The sequence below is a fragment of the Rousettus aegyptiacus genome, unplaced genomic scaffold, assembly GCF_014176215.1.
Source record: "Rousettus aegyptiacus isolate mRouAeg1 unplaced genomic scaffold, mRouAeg1.p scaffold_m13_p_2, whole genome shotgun sequence".
NCBI lineage: Eukaryota > Metazoa > Chordata > Mammalia > Chiroptera > Pteropodidae > Rousettus > Rousettus aegyptiacus.
The window spans coordinates 29,976,706-29,996,731 of NW_023416295.1; the positions used below are offsets into that span (position 1 = coordinate 29,976,706).

General features: G+C 36.7%; 1 protein-coding gene across 11 annotated transcripts in view; it reads left to right on the top strand.

Moving 5' to 3' along the window:
* The window catches only part of ANKRD44 (ankyrin repeat domain 44), a 274,950-nt gene extending 255,232 nt beyond the window's left edge, over positions 1–19,718 (top strand). For 4 of the 11 annotated variants that reach the window (XM_036236647.1, XM_036236648.1, XM_036236649.1 and 1 more), the window contains exons 22-28: positions 297–384; positions 3,652–3,735; positions 4,725–4,870; positions 5,333–5,415; positions 7,441–7,523; positions 8,573–8,664; positions 10,983–19,718. In XM_036236647.1, coding sequence (XP_036092540.1) covers positions 297–384; positions 3,652–3,735; positions 4,725–4,870; positions 5,333–5,415; positions 7,441–7,523; positions 8,573–8,664; positions 10,983–11,230 — 824 coding nt within the window. In that variant the 3' untranslated portion in view covers positions 11,231–19,718. Of the gene's footprint in view, positions 1–296; positions 385–3,651; positions 3,736–4,724; positions 4,871–5,332; positions 5,416–7,440; positions 7,524–8,572; positions 8,665–9,438 lie in introns of all 11 variants that reach the window. The other 7 variants (XM_036236653.1, XM_036236654.1, XM_036236657.1 and 4 more) reach the window with 3 other exon arrangements.
* The last annotated feature ends 308 nt before the right edge of the window (positions 19,719–20,026 follow it).

Sequence of the window (20,026 nt, forward strand, 5' to 3'; positions counted from 1 at the left end):
AGAGCCGAGAGTAATGTAGAATCTATTCTGCTTGCAAATGAAGTCACTTCTCTATTTCTTTCTCTCCACCAGACCATATGGCCTTCATTGTTTTATTTGTTTATTATGTCTCAAAACATCTGTGAGCATGGTTAATAACATTATTACATTTCATGAATTTTAGTCCATGGAGAATGAATATTCAGCCAATTCAGGAAAATTCATAAGCTAGAATTTAATGCTTAATGGCAAAAATTGGTTGTGCTGAATAAAATTTCTTTCTTGGACCCTTTCTAAATAATTTTGATTCTTTGCAGGTAATGAAAACTGTATAGAGGTACTTTTGGAGCAAAAATGTTTTCGCAAATTTATCGGTAATCCCTTTACTCCACTGCACTGTGCAATGTAAGTAGAAATGCTGGAAGTTAATGGTGTTGCTTTAATTCTTTTAACTATACATGGGGAAATTGCCTTTTAAAGAAGCAGGAAGCTTTTATGTTACAGATGAGACCAAGGTTACAGCTAAGACCAACGTAATCCATTTTTCTCCTACAGGCAAATAGATCTATCTGATAGCAGAGTGTGGTCCCTAATTTTAATGATTTTCCAGGAGCTTTTTGTGGAGTGCCACAGTTCCCAGGGTAGCTCACATACCACCTTAGGGAGACTAAGAGGTACATTACATGCCATGTGAAGAGCTCTTCAGATGCACTGCACATTTGTGTGCCAAATTCTAAAAATAAGTTGGGGCTAGGAACAATATGCCTATGAATGACTAGAAGGATATTTTATACCAGGAAGAAGTTTCATGTATTGTAATTCTCCATTCTTCATATGTTGTTCTTTTTTTTTTTTTTTTTTTGTAAATGTAATTTTTGCTCTGATATCATAGTGTGAGCCATTGTTCAGACTCCAGATCACCTGGAACTGGTGTTTGGTTGGACAACCATGGTCAGCCTGAGGCCCTAAGACTTGGGAGTGCTTTGTCTTTGTCTTGTCTCTGGGCTTCATGTGACGCTGGCTCATTTGACTGGAAAGATATTGGAGGCATAAAATTAATCAATAAATAAAGGATAAGAGATAAAGAGTAAATCTGAAGGAACCATATCTTTTTCACTAAAACACCTAAAACACTTAAGATGATGCTTTGTATAAATGATATACAGTAAACTCCTTCCTGGATATGAGGGTTCTGAAGAAATGCAAAGTGTGTGACATTAGAACTGCTGAAATGTTTAAAGACAATTTAGGAGATAGACACAAACTTTATTTAACACTTCATGAAGCAGACAGTCTTCATTCTCAAGAGTTCAGTGGGACAGAAGGTAGGAAGCTTTTAGAGGATAAAGAAGAGAGAACAAAGAAGGGAAGGAAAAAAGAATAATATCTAATTGGCGGGGGTTACATATCTGGGCCTGTTGAGTTATCATAGAAATGGGACAATCACCCATGTAACCTGATGATCGTGGATTGGTTACCTAGAAGGTCTGACCTCTGGGAAGATGGAACATTTACAAAAATATGAAACCTAAAAGTTAAATTTCATTTTACTAATGTGGATTCCCAGGATCACTGGCACCTGGCCGACCAAGAAATGCTAATGTGAGATTAATTTGACAGGCGCCCCACCACTTTTTTGATCAACCACTGTCCAAGCAAGAGGTTTGATCAAAGATGGTATTGCAAGTTATTCTCAGTTATCATTTTCTCCTTAGTACTCAGTATATAGTCTACAGGAGATGATGTCAACTTCATTATTCCAGTTGGAAGGAAACCATTTGTTAGCTGACCGATGGTTGTATACACACATCTAAAACCCTTGAGAGAATACACAACAGACCAGAGAGATAATTATTATCAATGGTAAAAGTATTCCTAAGGTTTTCAGAATGCTCCTAAGCCAGCTAGAATCAAATAAGTCAAGAAATGATCCTAAAACGGAGATACTTTTTTAAACCAGTTGCCCTGTTTATGTGTTTTATGTAACGGCGTCTCTAATCCCCCAGAAGTGTTTATCCCATGAGCTTGTTTAAGAGAAACTGGGGCATTAGAAATCAAGGAGAAGTTTGTGACAGGCAGAACTACAGGATCATCAGCAATGTAGCACATCCAACAGTTCATTGAAGTTGAATTACCCCCCTTTGCAATGACCTGAGATATATGAACAATGATAGTATCTTTTGAGGCCAGAGCAAGTCAAAAGAAGACAAAAGAATCATAAAGAACTTCATGGCATAAAAATTAGAAAAAAAAAATGGTCAAAGAAGGAAGGAGAAATAGAAAAAATGTTCTCGATCTGGCATTTTGAGAGGAAGCAGTCTACCGTATATTTGAAAGTTGCTAAGATATCTTGCTAATAAATCTTAAAAGTACTCATCACAAGAAAAAACAATTTGTAACTGCTCATGGTGAAGGATGTTCACTAGACTTATACGATGATAATTTCACAATATATACAAATCTCAAATCATGTATACCTGAAACTAATATAATGTTATATGTCAATTATATCTCAATAAGAAAAAAAAATAACTAAGTTAAAAAAAATTAAGACAGCAAACAATAGCTCTCCCTGGGAGAGAAAAGGATCATTAAACAATGGGTATCCGAGAACTAAATTCACAAGAGTCTGTATTTGGAAAGGAAGGGACAACCTGAAATTTTACCTTCCTCTCTTGATTGGGCACTACTGAGATCAGGAAAAGCTGACTCTGGTAAGGATTTTCACATTAAGTGAGCTTCTTCCAGTTTTTCCAGGATCCAATCTGTAGGCTCTGGAGTGAGTCAGGTTTAGAGTACAGCCTCCACATCTACCAGAATTTGGCAAATTTTTCCCATTAATTTAATTTTAGTTTCCTCATAACTGGTAGCAACTTACTGGAGAATCCCTCCAAGTCTCGTCAACCCCGGGAGGGGCCTATAAAGGGCCCTTCTGTTTAAGGCAGATATGGGGGGATTCTACTTGGTTTGAAAGATTTGCACAAAACCTTCAAAGACAATCTTAGATTTGGGTGTGCTGTTGGTCAAAACAGTACAAATTTCTTGTATTAATTTATTTCTCGAAGTCCCTGTTATTAGTCCATTAGTGGCTGGCACCCACTCTGGAGTCCCAGTGAAACGGTCCAGGAACATTTTCAGGATTCCAGGACCTTTCTGGGAACTATGATAAACATCTTTCCTTACAAAAAATTTTTGGATAATATATGTTTGGATCTGAGAGCTGCACACAAAGGAGTGGAGCTCAAATCTGAGAGCAGCTTACCTACAGCCTCTGGTGAACACAGAGTTCAATGGGTGCCTTGCCTTTGCTTCTGGTCCCACAGACTTTTAGCTGTCAGCTGTAGATCCTATCCTCATTGCCAAAATTGTTTAAAGGATTAAAGAAGACAGTTGGGGTGATATAAACACATTTTAATACTTTCTGAATTAGGCAATTCTTCAAAATCTTGAGAGTGGAGACTGCCTGTTTCATGAAGTATTAAATAAAGTTCGTATCACCTAAATTGTCCTCTTTAAAATTTTAACAGAACCTAGACCACAGATACTTGCATAAGATTTTTTTTAAATGCATAAGATTGTTAAATACATACTGCATAAGGAGATGGAGTAAACGAGGTTATATAGATTTTTAAGTAGCGAGATTTTTAAATTTGAAATTCATTTTCATTTTAGAATAAATGATCATGAGAATTGTGCATCATTGCTACTTGGGGCCATAGATTCCAGTATTGTCAATTGTAGAGATGACAAAGGCAGGTAAGTGATCCTAAGATGACATGCCTCTTTTCTTGATGAATCTTAGTCTCTGTTTTGTGTTTTCAAAGTAGGCAAACATCCATTTTTTTCATTGAAAAAGTCAAATATGAGCATTTTTTTAAATTAAATATTATAAGGGTATATAATTAAAAAAATTTCCTCTTAGCCCGGAAGCCCTGGCCTCTTCCATTGAGGAAGCCACTTTAAACTGTTGTTTCTAAATTTTAATATTCTCCCAAATATTTCCAACCTATAGCTACAATCAAATATGAAAATATATATGCTTATATACCTTTTACGCAAATAGAAGCATTCTATAGCAATGTTCTGCAATTAGCATATCTTAGAGATCTTTCCATAGTAGAACATAAAGATTTACCATATTCTTTTTAAATAGATATATTTTCATTCAGTCAGCCTGCTGTCTATTAAAGAGGATGTAGGTTGTTTCCAATATTTTGCTATTTCAAAGAGCAGAGCACTGAACAGTCTAGTAAATGTGTCTGTTCGCACACCCACACATATCTAGGAGATAAAGTCCCAGAAGTAGAATTACTTGGTTAAAAGGTCAATAGTTTTTCCAAAATTATAATGCGAAATTGTCCTCTCAAAGAGATCAACTATTCACATTAGGTGATATGGAGTTTTAAAAAAAAAATTTTTAATAGCAAGTTATCTACAAATTTAAGGCTTAATTTTGAAAGTATCTTTATCAAAGATGAGAGAGAAGTCACTGGAACTCAAGATTAAAAGGGTCATTAAAGATGCCAATTTCATTATCAGGCTCCCATCTCTATCTACCCACCACATAGGTGACACTTCCGTGCCCACCTTGAACGGCCTTTAAAGGGGGCCTGATCATTATCTCTACAAACTGAGAAGTTTTAAATCCCTAAGATAATACCAGGCACATGTTTCTCAGGCATGTACAGAAAAAGGGTATGTTAAGTTTAATGGAAACTAAAATCATACTTGTTTTGAATTGTTAGGACACCGCTTCATGCAGCAGCATTTGCTGATCACATGGAGTGTTTGCAGCTTCTTCTGAGACACAATGCTCAAGTGAACGCGGCAGACAATTCGGGGAAAACAGCACTGATGATGGCTGCTGAGAACGGACAGGCGGGAGCTGTGGGTATGTGCTTGACATGTGGACTGCACATTTATGCTTATCCAAAACCAAAACAATGCACAATCGAGAAATCAGTTATTCTCTTGGTATATACATCTAAAAAATACCAACATTTTATTTAAGCCACCTGACTCTACTTGCTAATAATCTGTAGTCTCCTGTTACTTGATTGTTGGTGGACCCTATCAAAGTGAGCCAACCTTTCAGAGGTGAAATCTCTCGACATGTAGCAACCGAATGTAGCAACAGAATCATTTTACCTGGAAATAATAAAATTGTGAATACAATTAAAAATTAATGCCTATAGACTTTGGATTTGGATAAAACAAATATGACGGTAAATTGCTTTTTTCATTAAAAATATTAAATATGATTATGTGAGCTTTAGTAACTTAAATGTTATTGTTTCTGTAGTAACTTCTTTAAAATGTAGTCTAAGTAACTCTCTTTTGGCTTTTCCTATAGATATTTTGGTGAACAGTGCCCAGGCTGATCTGACTGTAAAGGATAAGGACTTGAACACACCCTTACATTTGGCTTGTAGTAAAGTATGTAAATGAATTTGAAACACTGTTATTTAGTGTTATAATAATAACTATACCACTTAAATGCTATCCGTCCCAGAAGTGGATATCATGGCTCTTACTGAAGATGTGTATTTTCCCGGGATGTTTTCAACTCTAAGCTGAATTGAAGGGGGAGAAGCAAAGGGCAGACCCAATGGGAATTGATGAGGATGTGCTTTTCATGGCGTTTGCCACTAGCATTCTTGCTGCAGTCTGTCTTCGTGCTGCCACTGTATCTGTCTGCACGGTTGTGGTACCACATTTTAGTTTTAAATACAAGTTAAGACCTTATATATATGGCTTCTAAAATATAAGCAGTTCCACTTTGTTTTTATTTTGTTCCATTTGAAGGCATTGTAATAACACAGCCAAAAAAAATACTCTCCTTGAGGCAAGTAACTGCGTTCATGTGTATTTCTACCCGTTCCTTTTTTTCGGGTGTATAGTTTGATGCAAAGAATGCATTATTTTTTTTTAATAGCATCGTATTCACATGTAATTCAAGGTCCCTGCTTTCATAAAAGATAAATGATATTTATAAATATACAATTTTTCTGAAATTGTATATACAATTGTATATACAATTTTACTGTTTTATTACCTGCTTTTGTTACCGTCTCATATATTTTGAATATCTTTCCTTTAGACATGTTATAGTGTTTTAGAATATGTGTGGTATTCTACCTTAGAAATATGCCATTCTTTATTTGGTCAATCACTATTGTTAGAATTTGCTTGTTTTCAAATATAAGTTACTATAAAAAATAGTAATTGTGGGGACATCTTTTTTTTAGGAATCTTTACTCATTCCTTTAAAATAAATTCCTAAATGTGAATTGTTGAGTCTGAGGCTGTAAACATTTTAAAGACAAAATTTCCCAGTAACAAAGTCAGACCTGTTTACACTCCATTGTAGTGCATCAAAATGAAACTTCCATGGACATTTCTAAAATCATATTTGAGAGTCTGCCTTATAAGGCATTATCGTATGATGCCACTTGACACCAGCGATGGTGGTTCATTTCCATATATAGTATTAAAGGTGTTATCTATACCCAGTGGTACCAGAAGTCTTCTTTTCATTGATTGCATTTTCTCACTTCATGTGCTGGGAAGCCCATCAAAACCACAAAAAAAAAAAAAAAAAAAAATGCTTCATTACATAAAGTTCATTTCAAGGTATAGTTTCATGAATATAAGTGCAATGCTATTCAAACTTTATCATGCCGTTGAATCATTTGAGGATCTTGTTAACATGCAGATTCTGATTTAGTAGGTCTGGAAGGGGCCTGAGATTCAACATTCCTAACTCCAGGTGATGCTGATGCTGCCCGTCTATGGATCACACTTTGAGTAACAAGGGATTTTAGGGCATAAACCTGAAATCATGAGAGGGTCTCTGACATCAGTTGGCTTTTTAAAAATTGTCAACCATCTTTTGTCATAAGATGCAGAGAAAATTTCCCCTGGTTAAAGAAGAAATGAATGAGCTTTCTTGAAAAAGAATCCTTGCATAATTTAAGGCAATAAAAGATGACTAATAGAGATAATAGGTGTAATGGGAATTCCAAGGATAGATGGATCACCGAAGTGGTAAGTGAAGGCCTGAGGAAGAAGATGGGACTTGACTTGCATTTAAAAAGTAACATTGAAGGATAGTTCTAATTCTACTCTCTGTTTACCACCTCTGGTGTCTGTTTCAGCTCTCTGGACATTAATTCTAAAAGTTATCCTAGAAATATTAATATTTTAAATTAGATTTATATTAACCAAGTCCTAATAAACCTTATTCAGAATCTTGGAGGATCTAGGACCCTTTAACTATTTGCTTTTTAGGAGAAAAAAATGATTACTCAGACAATAGCCTTATAAAGTGTATTTAGGTAGAGGTAATTTATTTTCAATTTAAAGCATAATAAAGTGATTTTTCCAGAACTTCTTAGTGTCCCTGTCCTATGTTTATCTTTTTTTTCTTTCTTTCTTTCTTTCTTTTTTTTTTTGTATTAGGGTCATGAAAAATGTGCCTTGTTAATACTTGACAAGATACAAGACGAGAGCCTTATTAATGCAAAAAATAACGCACTGCAGACGTAAGTGTGACTACTAAAGTTTGACTCAGGCCCAGATTCAGAGTCATTTATTCAACAAATATGAAGGGCTTGCTTGTGCCGGGCAAAAGCTGGGGAACACTAGCGAAAGACACAGACCTTGCTTCTTTATGAAGTTTAGTCACATTCCTACAAATGCTGACCATGCTAAACATTTTTAGTTAGAATATTTATTTTGCTATGCCTTCATAGAAGTTTGTGAGATCTGTGTTTTTCTTTGCCAATATTTCTATGATAATATTATAAATTTAGTGGGTGGTTAGAAAATCTTATGGCCTGACATATTTGGGGAAACTATTTGTATAAATGTTAGCATTATGTATTCTTACTGGAAAATGACAGTTTTACAAATCAGGTTCCCAGAATATATTTGAGGAGTTTCTAAGCTATTTGTCTTAATTATATTTTAATGTAATTCAGCGTCATCCTCAGTGTGAAAGATCTAAAAGCTGCTTCATTTTCTATTTTAGGAAATTAGGCATTTGTTTTAAGGGAAAAGGAATATTAGAATTTTTTCACTAAGATTCTTAAGTAATATATAACAGAATGTAGTAGGTTTGACATTTACTCTTTCAGGTTTTTTAAATTCAGTAAAATATCGTTTAGTGCATATAGTAAGAACAAGGAGGTTTGGGATTATATATGTGGGTCATATTAACTAGTCTTGCTGATGAACTTTTGAAACAGTGATGCAACTGCTAGGGTAGGTATCAAAGGGTAAGGTACCTTCTAGAAAACACGCCAGAGCTTGAGTTCGTCCTCTGGCTTTCCATATACTGTTATTAAGGTTGTTTGAGATGCAGAGTATTTATATCTGCAGAGAAATCTAGGCCAACATGGAAAAAAAGTTGGATCATAGCACCTGGAAAAAATCTGGTCAACAAAACTTTTTTTTTTTTTTTTAAGCGAAGATGTTCATATACTGTTTGTAGATGCTTAAGTACTTTTTTCTTTTTAACACCGGCTACCCAAGTGACACATTCTCACACAAATATATGTATCACAGTTGATGCACAGTGTTCTTTTTTCAGACCCCTCCACGTTGCTGCACGCAATGGCTTGAAGGTAGTAGTTGAAGAACTGCTGGCCAAAGGAGCCTGTGTCCTCGCTGTAGATGAAAACGGTAAGTGGAAAAAGTAAACAATTACTGCAGATACTTTCCCTATGCTGCGAAGCTAGAGGAAATGAGAAATATAGGAGCTAGTTTAAAAGGCAGTAAAAATTCCTTCCCCCTTGGAAGTTCCCTGTGTGTGAGAAAACAAACAAGGATAATTTGTCCTGTCTGTCTTTGTAAAACACATAGTCTACCTGTAGCCCACCAGTGCCTTCCATTTTGCATGATGTCAGCAGCTGGTCTCTAACTCCTCAGCGTGGTGGTTAAAATATTTTAGACACTCTAAAGAGTTTCAACTTGGCATTCACCCTTCTGACTGCATACGCTGAAGAATTAGGGATTACACATTATTAGTGCATGCTCAAGGGCTCAAATTAAAACCAGGTCTCTCTATTTCAGTCCATTCTGAGATCAAACCTCTTTTTTAAAAGAACAGATCAGAACTCATATTCCCAGTATGGATATTTGGGGAACATGAATAAAATTTATAAATTAATGTTTAGGCTTGAAAATTCTTGTGGTCTATGTAACACTTCTTTTCTAAATGAACTAAATCTTAACAGAAGCTTTCTACTCTGCTTCCTAAGAAATTTGAAAGCGAATGAATACTAGAATTGTATTAAACTTCCATTTTAAGCACACTGCATATTAATTTTGGGGAGCAAAAGAGGAACTTCTGGATATTTATGAATTAAGTAATTTTTTAAATATGGCACTAATTGTGGCATTTAATTAAAGTATAATAAAATGTATTGACGTAACTCAATTAACTGCTTATTACAGGTATTGGAATTAGCAGCTCATGCCTATTTCTCAGAAGTAAGCACCATATTACATCATTAGCTAACTCCTATTAGTTTTGGTTTTGCGGCCCCATTTATCCTGGCATGTACCCTGCTCTGTCCCCAACCTGACTCATCTAGGAGGTGCAAAAGTTTTCTATTACTCCATCTCCTTGGTTTTCCTGCCACACTTCCCTCACCCTCTTATTACCATTATATACTTTATGGTTGGCATGCAGAAGCCTACAGTTTTTCTCCGAAATGACTAAGACCAGATTGCAATAGTTTTGCTTCTCTCGTATAAGTCAGATACAGCTGAGGTTCATCCAGTAGTGACCTTGGGCCAGAGAACTATGGCCTGTCTCAGTGATTAGCTGCATTCCAAAAGCCTGGGGACATTTGGGGCAATTTTGTGCAGCATTAAAATCGTAATTCCTTTACTCATCACAGAACTTTGTGTAACAGAATGTTATGATATCTGTCCATTCTTATTTGCTTCTATACCAGAGAAGAAATAATCTGTTAAGGAGAGCAAAGCAGGAAGCAGAATGAGGTCAAGTGCTGATAAATAAAACAACGTAAGTTAGGTTTTATGGAGCCAGTTTCTCTGAAAAAATGAGTAAGTAGTAGTAGGAACTTTGGCCAGCAGAGAGGACAGGCTAACCATTTCAGAATGGCAGATTCAAGGTAGAATAAAATAGTAATTACATCAAAGAATTCATTTATCTCCCCATGGAACCTGTTTTGTTCATCGAGATAGTTTTCCCTTCTGGACTGGACCATCAAGTCTAAATGGGAGAGAATGACACAACTATATGTCAACCATGGCAATTTTCCCACATCTGTTACATTTAGGATTTAGGACTTTGTTGGCCGTATTGCTATTTTTTTTTTAAATTCTGTTATGTGTCTTTTAAATGATAGTACATGATTACAAACAACCAGTGTTTTTCTGTGTCTGATCTACTCAAATGATTCCATTTTTCTAGAACCAGTCAGTCAACTGGTATATACTTAATATAAAGTGACAAAGCTGCGTGACTCGACTTTTACAGACATCTGATTTTTAGTACCTTTTCTGATCCGGCACACGATTACCTGCAATGGAAAGTCATTGTTCTCAGAATGAGAGTGCTCTGGCCCAAGCCTGAGGCGCATGGTGTGCGTGTGGAAACACCTTCCTGGTTGTCCTGTTGCTGTTTTTTGTGAATTTGTGTCCCACCCTCACCCCTCGTGTTTCTGTTCACTAGATGAAGACTAGAATTCTGCCTAACTTCAGATAATGTCGTGCTTTTCACTGTCATGTAAGCTGAAAAAACAACAACAAAACAACAACAAAAACCCTCCATACATTGTCTCTCCCTCTCGTCCCCTCTAGCCTCACCCCTAGCATGACTTGTGGGAAGTAACTCCTCCTTTTGCCTGGCATGTTTTCTAACTCGACATACATCTCCGCGTGTGAGGTCGTTGGGATGTACTGTGGAATGCTCATGCAGCCTCTGGACTTCTCGGACTAACCACTGCCTTGTCTGCATTTACGCCCAGGTCATACCCCGGCCCTGGCTTGTGCTCCTAACAGAGATGTGGCTGACTGCCTGGCCCTCATTTTGGCTACCATGATGCCTTTTTCTCCTTCCAGTACAATGACGGCTGTCAACTTCGTTTGTTTTAAAAAAGACAATTTGAGCAGAACGACCCTCTCCAACCTGGGTAGCATGGTTAGCCTGTGCAGTAACAACGTAGGCTCGGAGGATGGGTACAATGAAAATGATTCTGATTCGGAAACATTCTGACTTTGGACTGTAGAAGCCTTTCCTTGATCAACCATGTTGGAGAAAGGGAAAGAAGCTTGAATTCCAGGTTTACGTTGTGTTCAAGTATTATTATGGGCCCGAGCTTCCAGAAGCCAGTAGAGGAAGAGTTCAACTAAGGGAGGGCAGCTAGGCTGTAGGGCAAAGCACTCACACAGATGGGCCCCAATTTTAATTTGTTTCATGTTTTCCTTAGCTCTAAGATACTTCTGTGAAAGTCTACCTCTCATTTTAAGTAAGAAATAAAAAATGCACTTGATTCTTTTCTTTGGGGATAATGCACCGAGAGGGAACTGTTCCCTGTAAAGGTTTTTTTTTTTCATGTACTCACTTGGCAGTGAGTTCTCAGAAGTATATCAATGTGACATTCATGTCCCCTGGGAGGGGAGAGAAGGGATGGATAGGAAATGCCTCAAACCTCTTCTCACTTTGATGTTTACTTCCTCACTAGAAGCCAAAGGTAAAAGTGTTCATCTTTAGTAATAATGCCTGTAATAATGTTTTTAAGAGAGTCTAATTATTCATATCTTCTCCACAGTAAACATTTAAATATCCAGAACTTCTTTCCAAGGTTATTTGTTAAAGTTGCCAGATGAAGGGAAAAATGCAAAAACTGAATTTGCTTTTCTTATTTAACAAATATGGCACCCAGTGCTCCCCATAACAAGCCTGTGACTTATTTTTACCAGAGTGATTGAATCCAAATCTATCTAATAACATTTCAGGTGAAAATTGTATTGTACTAAAACTTTGAGACATATGCAAGTTTAATATGAAACTACCCTTTATTGATTCATTCTTAAATCAAAATACTAACCTTTAAAAAAAATCAAGACTATTGGCATTGTTCATCAATAGCAAAATGTTCAATGAGCTTCTCAGTCAAGGTCATGTCAAGTGAGTAAAAGTGAGACTGCAAATGGGAACAAAGAAAATGAAAGCAGGAGGTAGAAATGGGTGATGTGGAAATTAAAGCTAATTGATAGTTGCTTGATGGTAAAATCAACATGGTGAATACTGTGTCTGCTCCCTCTGCCAAAGCTTCTAGGTCAAATGGACCCCGTTCCGCATCCGGAATAGCTGTACAAAAAGAAGAATAAGACTGTTTTAAAATTATGCACACACACACACACACACACACATGCGCGCGCACACGCACACACACACACACACGCACACGCACACGTCTCTAGTTCATCAACCAGCTATACATGAGGACCAAAATGCTTCAATCTAAAATGGAAGATTTAAATTGTTTTCCTTCAAAATGAAACTGAGGACTGAAGTAGCTTTTCTATGGAGTTAAAAATATAATCTCTTTGCGTAACAGTCTTTGTTCTATTTTATATTTCTTATGACAGAGATTTCTAGTTCATGGCTTAACATTTGTAACTGATGATGTGTTGACCACGGCTTATTTTTTTTGCCAAAGTAGAGAAAATGTTTATATACTTTTGATGTAAATGTGCTTATATTTATTTGAAATGAAACAAATGCCAAGGAAACATCCTTTGTTCTCTCTTTTAATTGCTATGTGTCTTACTTGGAATAACAAAAAGCAGAAAAACGCACAGGGCCCTCCTGGGCTAGCCAGCAGTCCTGGGGCCACGCCCAGCATTTCCACTGCTAAGGTTTCCGGCCAACCCTCAGGACCTTTCCCACCTTGATTGGAGAGGGGTACAACATCCATCTCCCAGCTCCAGGCTGTAGCCAACTTGGAGCTTAGAAGACATGTGGAGTCCTTATGCCAGAGGAGGCTCTTTTGCCAGATGAAAACTGAAGCACATAGTGGATCGTATGCACAAAGGTGGCCAAAAGAAAGGTACAGAAATTATCCTAAATACACTGAAATCTCACGTGGTCCCAAAAACCTAATGGGAAACGATATCGGTGTGTGGGCACATGTACCAAGAAGAGAAATAAAATCACCAGCTCAAGTGCTATTTTCCATTTGAGGAAGAGACAGAAAAGAAGCATGTTGCATTAGAGCGGTATTCTATGACCATTTTATAATCAGTTCCATTTTCACCCTGGAAATTTCTATTTCAGTGTATGTGAGATATTTTTAAAACAGTGTTCTATCATGTCTGGATCAAATACAGATATTGTATTATACTTTCATCTAACTATAAAAGACTTTAATCTTACTCTTAATATCCTGGATTTAATTAAAAACATGTTGGGCTCTTCACAAATGAGAACTTGTTCAGAAGACTTATAGAATTGGTATTAATTTCACTGAAAATTGTTAACACCACAAACATTGTGTTTTTAATTCTTGCCATTTTGTTCCCCTCCTGCCTCTGTCCTTTTCGTTTGTTTAGAGAAGATGAATTTTTTAAAGTAGATGAATTGCTAATGAGCAATAATGACCTTATCTTTACCAAATCACTGAAAATGAGGGAGATCCAACACTGAAGGAGCATGATATACTGCGGTGTCTTTTTCTAGAAGTGAATGGAAATCTCGCTCAGTCGGCGTTTAAAGCAGGAAATGAAATGCCTGTTTTAATGGTGAAGCGATGTTAACATTTTTCCTGTAGAGTAGCACAGAGAACAAGGAGCGTTGCAGCAAAGCATTGATGGCCCTGCGACATTATCTCCGTGGAGCTGCGTTTTGACTTTCCCCCCCTCTCTCACTGATAGAAAGGAGGAGGACAAAGGAACAAAATGAAATCATGCTCGCCATGAACTGTTCGTTGAACCAATCTCTCCTCTTTCTCCCTCCCCGCTAAGAGCAATTTTTTTTTTCCTTTAAGAAATGACTTTAAAAACTCTGAGTTCTGTTTTTTCAAGTACATCTCTTAGAAATAAAATTAGGTTTGCAGCATAGCTTTCTGAGAAAAAAAAAAATCCATGAAACATTGTGCTTTTCATGGAGTCTTAGTTGTTTAGTGCTTTCACCTGGATGTGTTATTTTTAGAACTGTATTTTAACCACAGCCACAGGGATCATGTTTCTTTGCACTTAACCTATTCGCCAGTGTCTGCCTATCCTTGGTAAATACATTACTATCTCCAAATTGCCTAAAATCTGCTATGATTCTACAGTGAATAGCTCAGGGGATTTCTATTTATCACTACTAAAAGGGCACCATCGTATGTTTTGGTACTTTAGGCAGTAAACAGCTGCTTGATTTATTATTTTCTTATTAAATTAGAACAGGAACATCAAATGGATTTGCTGCACTAGTTATTATTTGTACTGTTGAGCAACTTGGTTTGTTTATCTGTTGCATTGGTTGAAGAACTCATCCCCTTTTTGTCTTGTAATATGAAGTTAGAGTGCCTTTTTATATTTGTATAGTCTGGAAATGTTCTGTGAAACGTTTTGTATTTTTTCATTTGAGTGTTATCAGAGCAATATAATACCAGTGAGTTTTCATTTCGACCTTTCTTTGAATGTATAAAGTGTCTTTTTTCCTATTTCCCCTTTTACCTGCTTTTAAATAAATAAAAATGCCGAAGTTATCTATAGGAGTTGTTTGAGTTTTGCAGTGCTAAAATGCTTTCTTCTTACAAAACTGTAAACCATAGGTCAGTGTTATAGGGGAAAAGCGTTTTAAGATAGTGACAATCTGAGTGTGTGTACAAAATGTAATTCTATGCGTTTCTTATGCAGTGATCTAAAAATTCAATGCAAATATCTTTGTTTGGTAGTTTGTCTACATATTTTATGCTTTAGCATGTGCAATATATCTTTGCAAAGCACGATGATACAAATCTGGTGCCAGTGTTATATTTTGCATAACATATTTGTAACAGCATAAAATATTGTTTGATGATTTCAGTGGGATTTTGTCTGTAATGTTTTCTTATGTAAACTGGAGTTGAATGACTCTAGTAAATGTCATGACTGTAAAAATGAGGAAAATGACTTTCAGTTCAGTGAATGACTTTGAACCAATCTGAATCTTCTCAAGCACAGTTTAATACTTTTTCAACTACTGAATGCTAATAATGTAATGAAGTACTTAACTGTAATATACAATGGAAATGCATTCAGATGGTTATTTTTACAAATAAAAACGGTACAAATATTGTAGCGATTTGTGCTGTCTTTAATTTTTTCCAATTTATAATAATTTTGCTAGTTATTCTGCTAATTTAAATCTTTGTCCCCCCCACCAAAACCAAATTAGCTTTAAATTTTGAAAATAAATTATCAAGATAGAAGTGCATCTCCAGATTTGCTATTTCTGTTTCTATCATCACAATCAGAGAAAAAATTTCAAACATGTTATTTGTGTTGATTATATTTATTTATGCTTTCGACTCTTTCCATAAAGAATTTGAACTGCCTTGCAACAAAAGATCCATGATGAACTAGAATTAGACTAATTAAGACAGGGAAAAAGAATACAAGCAAATATGGAAACCATAAAACTTAACACATGGCTATGAATGGACTTTAGTTTGCTCTAAGCTTCCTTGCATTCAGGTACGGGGAAATGTGACTAATTGTATAGATCACATATATCAGAAAGGAAGAAGTCTGCTAGGTCGTCAAAATTGTGAAATCAACCATGGTTATTTTCCTTGCTGTCACTACTACCCTTCAACTATTTCTATTCTTAAAGATATCTGTAGAATTTCCCAGCCGATGGGAAAGAAGTGAAGTTTCCAGCTGATGGGAGAGAAGTTTTGGGATGAGGCCTTGCTGAGTTCCTCAAATCACAGTCATTGAATGTTAGCAGTTCTTACTGTCTAGCCCAATCTCATCCATCTTTTTCATGAAGAAACTGAATTCCAGAGAAGTTATGTAATTTGTATAATTAATGATCTGAATATACAACTTGTCCCTATAGATGTTCTATCGTCTATGCCATCCTGCCAAATAATGTTTTGTGGGCTTTTTTGTTTTTGTTTTTGTTTTTTTTGCTAGAGCTGTTCAGAGGTTTTGCACTCTGCTCTGTCCATATTCAAATATTCAAATCTGAGTGCTTTTCATTCTTGAAGATTGTAAAACCTGAATCATACCACAGGTGAGTATGATTCTGTAGTTTAGAGCAGACTGGGATATATTAGTAATCTAATGCTATGTAACAAAGTGCACCAAAACTTAGTAAGTAAAAACAACAAATATTTATTATCTCACAATTCCTGTGAGTCAGGAGTCCAGGCATTGTTTAGTTGGGTCTTCTGCCACAGGCTATAGTCATGGCGTTTACCAGGGCAAGATTCATTTCAAAACTCACTCAAACGGTTGTTGGCAGGAGTCTTCATTGATTTTTGGACTGAGAGTTTTAGTTCCTCGATGGCTGTTGGCCGCCCTCTGTTCCTTGCCAGATGGTCCTTTCCGATGGGCAGCTCACAACATAGCAGCTTGCCTCCTGAGAGCAAGAAGCTAAGAAAAGCCAGAGAGACAAAGAGCAAGACCGCACAGCATTTTAACTGAAATTCGAAGTGACATTCCATCATTTCTCTCATATGCTATTCATTAGAAGCCAGTACTAGGTCCAACCTATTTGCAAAGGAAGGGAATTGCCAAGGGTGTAATACCAGGAAGCAGGAATCACCGAGAGACATTTTAGAAGCTATCTGTCACCCTGGGTGTAACACATTGTCCTTCCAGAGTATAACATCATATTAGGATAACTTCTTCCTAGTTATTGCTAAGGGAATTGTTACTTGACTTCCTAACTTTACTCTTTCGAGAAAAACATAGGGATCCTCTAATTTAATGTGTGGTCTCATAAGCAAGCAGAAAGGGGATAATGGCCTCCACTGCAGTAATTATAATGTTGAACATTGATGTGGCACTTTGTCTTCAAAATGCTTGTCAAAAGATCCCTCTCTCTAGTTCCACTCAGTAGATAAAGAATCCTGTATATCTATTCTTCACTTAACATAATGTGTTCCAGAATTAGTATGCAAGGCACAAAGGCATGAAGCTAAAAGGCTATTAATATAACATAAAAATATTGTGGGTAAAAGTGCTGTATGGATTGTCTCTTTGGCAAATTTCATACTGAAGGTACATTTGCTGTAAAATATAAAGCAGCACAGATAATGGCTGTGCCATTCATTAATTCAGGCACTCCAGGGAATGATTGGAAATGTGTGGGCATTTGTGGCCAGCACAATGATGGGGCAGGAGGGGTTGCTACTAGCATTTACTGTACTTTTATGTCCCTCCTAGCCCAGTGTGCCACTAAGCGCCCTCGACGCTAATCTCTCCCTCCTCGCCATTCATCTACTTCCTCTCCTCTTGTGTCTGAATCATTTCTTCATCAACTTATTATTTGTGAAGCAAGCCACACTTTACAATCTGTTTTCACAAGGGATTATATAAACATGCTCTAAATACATATTCGCTTGTAAAGAGCACTTACAAGCTTAAGGAAAAGAACTTCAGAAGCGATTCTGTGTACAGGCTCCCTGGTTGTGGATTTTTCCAAGAGAGGTCACATGCAGGTGAGTGGAGAAAAGTGCTGCATAGATTTGAGACAAATATCGAATCCTTTTGTTATTAAACTCACATGTACATCCTTTGTCTTAAGCAAGGAATGATTGTATTTACTTCACAGGTGGGGAAGCCCTGCTGGGGCACTTGACCCACCATCACATAGCAAGATCTGCAGACAGCATTATTGTCTCACATGGTTTTCTAGTCACTGGCAGACAATTTCTAGGATATCATTTTCCACTTTTAACTGACAATTTAACTAAGCATATTTATATTCCAGGAGAATTTTATAATTTTCAAAAGTAAAAATATTGAAGCAGTACTTAGCATCTAAAAAACTTACTTGTGTATGTATTCAGTTGATAAAGCACCCAGCACAGCTGAGAACTTTATATCTTACAGTTAGTTTTCTTAAGAATTACAAACATTTAAACTCAGATCTTAGTGACAAGAAGTTGCCAGCCATGTAAAGATCAGAGAAGAGAATATTCTAAGGAGAGAGAACAGCCAGTGCCAAATCCAAAGGCAGGAATGAACTTGGCAAGTTCCAGAAACAGAAATGAAACCAATGTGGCTGGAGACTTGTGGAGCTGGGAAGGGTAGTATGAGGTCAAGAGTTACCTGAAGCCAGATCTTATCAAATTTTATGAGCCAGGAAATGTGAAAAAAATTTCTCCACTAGAGAAATTTAAACAGAAAAATGACTGTAGTCCTACTTCATTTGTAAAAGATCACTCTGGGTGCTATAGGGAGGCAAGAGAAGAATCCTTAGGGACCAATTAGGTGGTCACTGCAATAATCTAGACAAATAAACATAGTGGCTTGGATTGGTGTGGCTGCAAGGGAAATGGAGAGAATGTGGTACATTTGGGTACTCTTAAAAGTAGAGTTGACTGAATATGATGATGGTGTATGTCAGTTCAACAGTCTAGAGTTTGATGGAGAGTCTGGGGTCATATAAAATTACAGATTATTAGAAGAGAGTGCCTTGGAAGTAAATGCAAAGAGAAAGAAGACTCCTGAACTGTGGGCATTCCAAATAAATTTAGAAATCAGGATCTAACAGAGAAGACTGAGGAGTGCCAGTAGCGCAGGAGGAAAAGCAAGAGACCAAGATACCTTCAAAATCTAGGAAAGAAGGAATGTCACAGAAGAAGAAGTTTCAGTTGCTTCCTTTGTCTGAATTGCTCCTGGGAGTGGAATTTAAGCAGGGATAGAACTTTGCCAGGTGAGTCTAAGGGGAACTATGGAACCATGGGACATTCAATGGACATGATGATACAAATCATGGATTTTAAATTTGATTTAGATTAAGGAGGAAAGTGAAAACATGATGGATAGCAGAAAGGTGGTACAGTCAGTCACTGGACTGAAGGTCTTCGTAGGATGGAAGACATGCTGAGTAGTAGCACTAGAGTTGGTGAACTAAGCATGAGGTGCTTAAAGTAAAGATTTCAGAGTGGTACAGTTTTTATGATGACAAAGCCAAGGAAATAACCACAGGAGTGGGTGGCTGAGGACGACTGAAGGAAAAAGCTTTGGAGGTGAAGAAGTCAAAAGTCATTTAACATAGAGTTTGAGCAAAATTGATGAGAAAATGTGTCCACTTCAATATACCTATCATCCAGATATTTTACTTTAAGTAGACACACACTTAGAGCTAATCTATTATCAGACTGATGTTTGGTTCCTGGGTTAGGATAAAGCCGTTAAAGAAATAAGAATAGTCAAATGTGTTTCTGTTAAAACAAACAAACAAACAAAAACAGTCTTTGACTATAATACAATGATAAGTTTTATGACCATGTGGTTTAACCCGACTGTGTTATTAGGCTCTCCAGAAAGCTTGACGGACTGAAGAGCTGCAGAATGAACAAAAGGAGTGTCTGGATCAGACGAACATCTTAGCGATAGTAATGAGAAACTGAATACTTTCCAGTGGGCCTTCCACAGAGGACAAAAGACTAAAATCATTAGAATTCTGTATTGCTCTTTAAGTAAAAACTAAATTTGCTTTAAAATAGTAACTTTTCCTGAAATCTCAACTTTTGACAAAAAAAAAATAGAAAGCAAATTTGGGTTTATAATTCCCTTTTTCAGAAACAGTTTCTTCATTTCTAAGTCCATGTCGTGTCTTTACTACTTGCTATTTTACTAGTTACTTGCTATTTTCTTTTACTACTATTTAAAATCTGAAAAAATTCGGTTAGAGGAATGTTACCTGGTAACTGATTTTCTGCTTAACTTCATTCTAAGGGCCTACCCATTAGCATGTAAATGTTGGTCAAACCACTGAGCCCATTTTGTTTGGCATTGGTGCTAAAAAGCTGATAAAGGGCTTAGCTGGTGCCATCTGGGAGCTTGCTTTGTG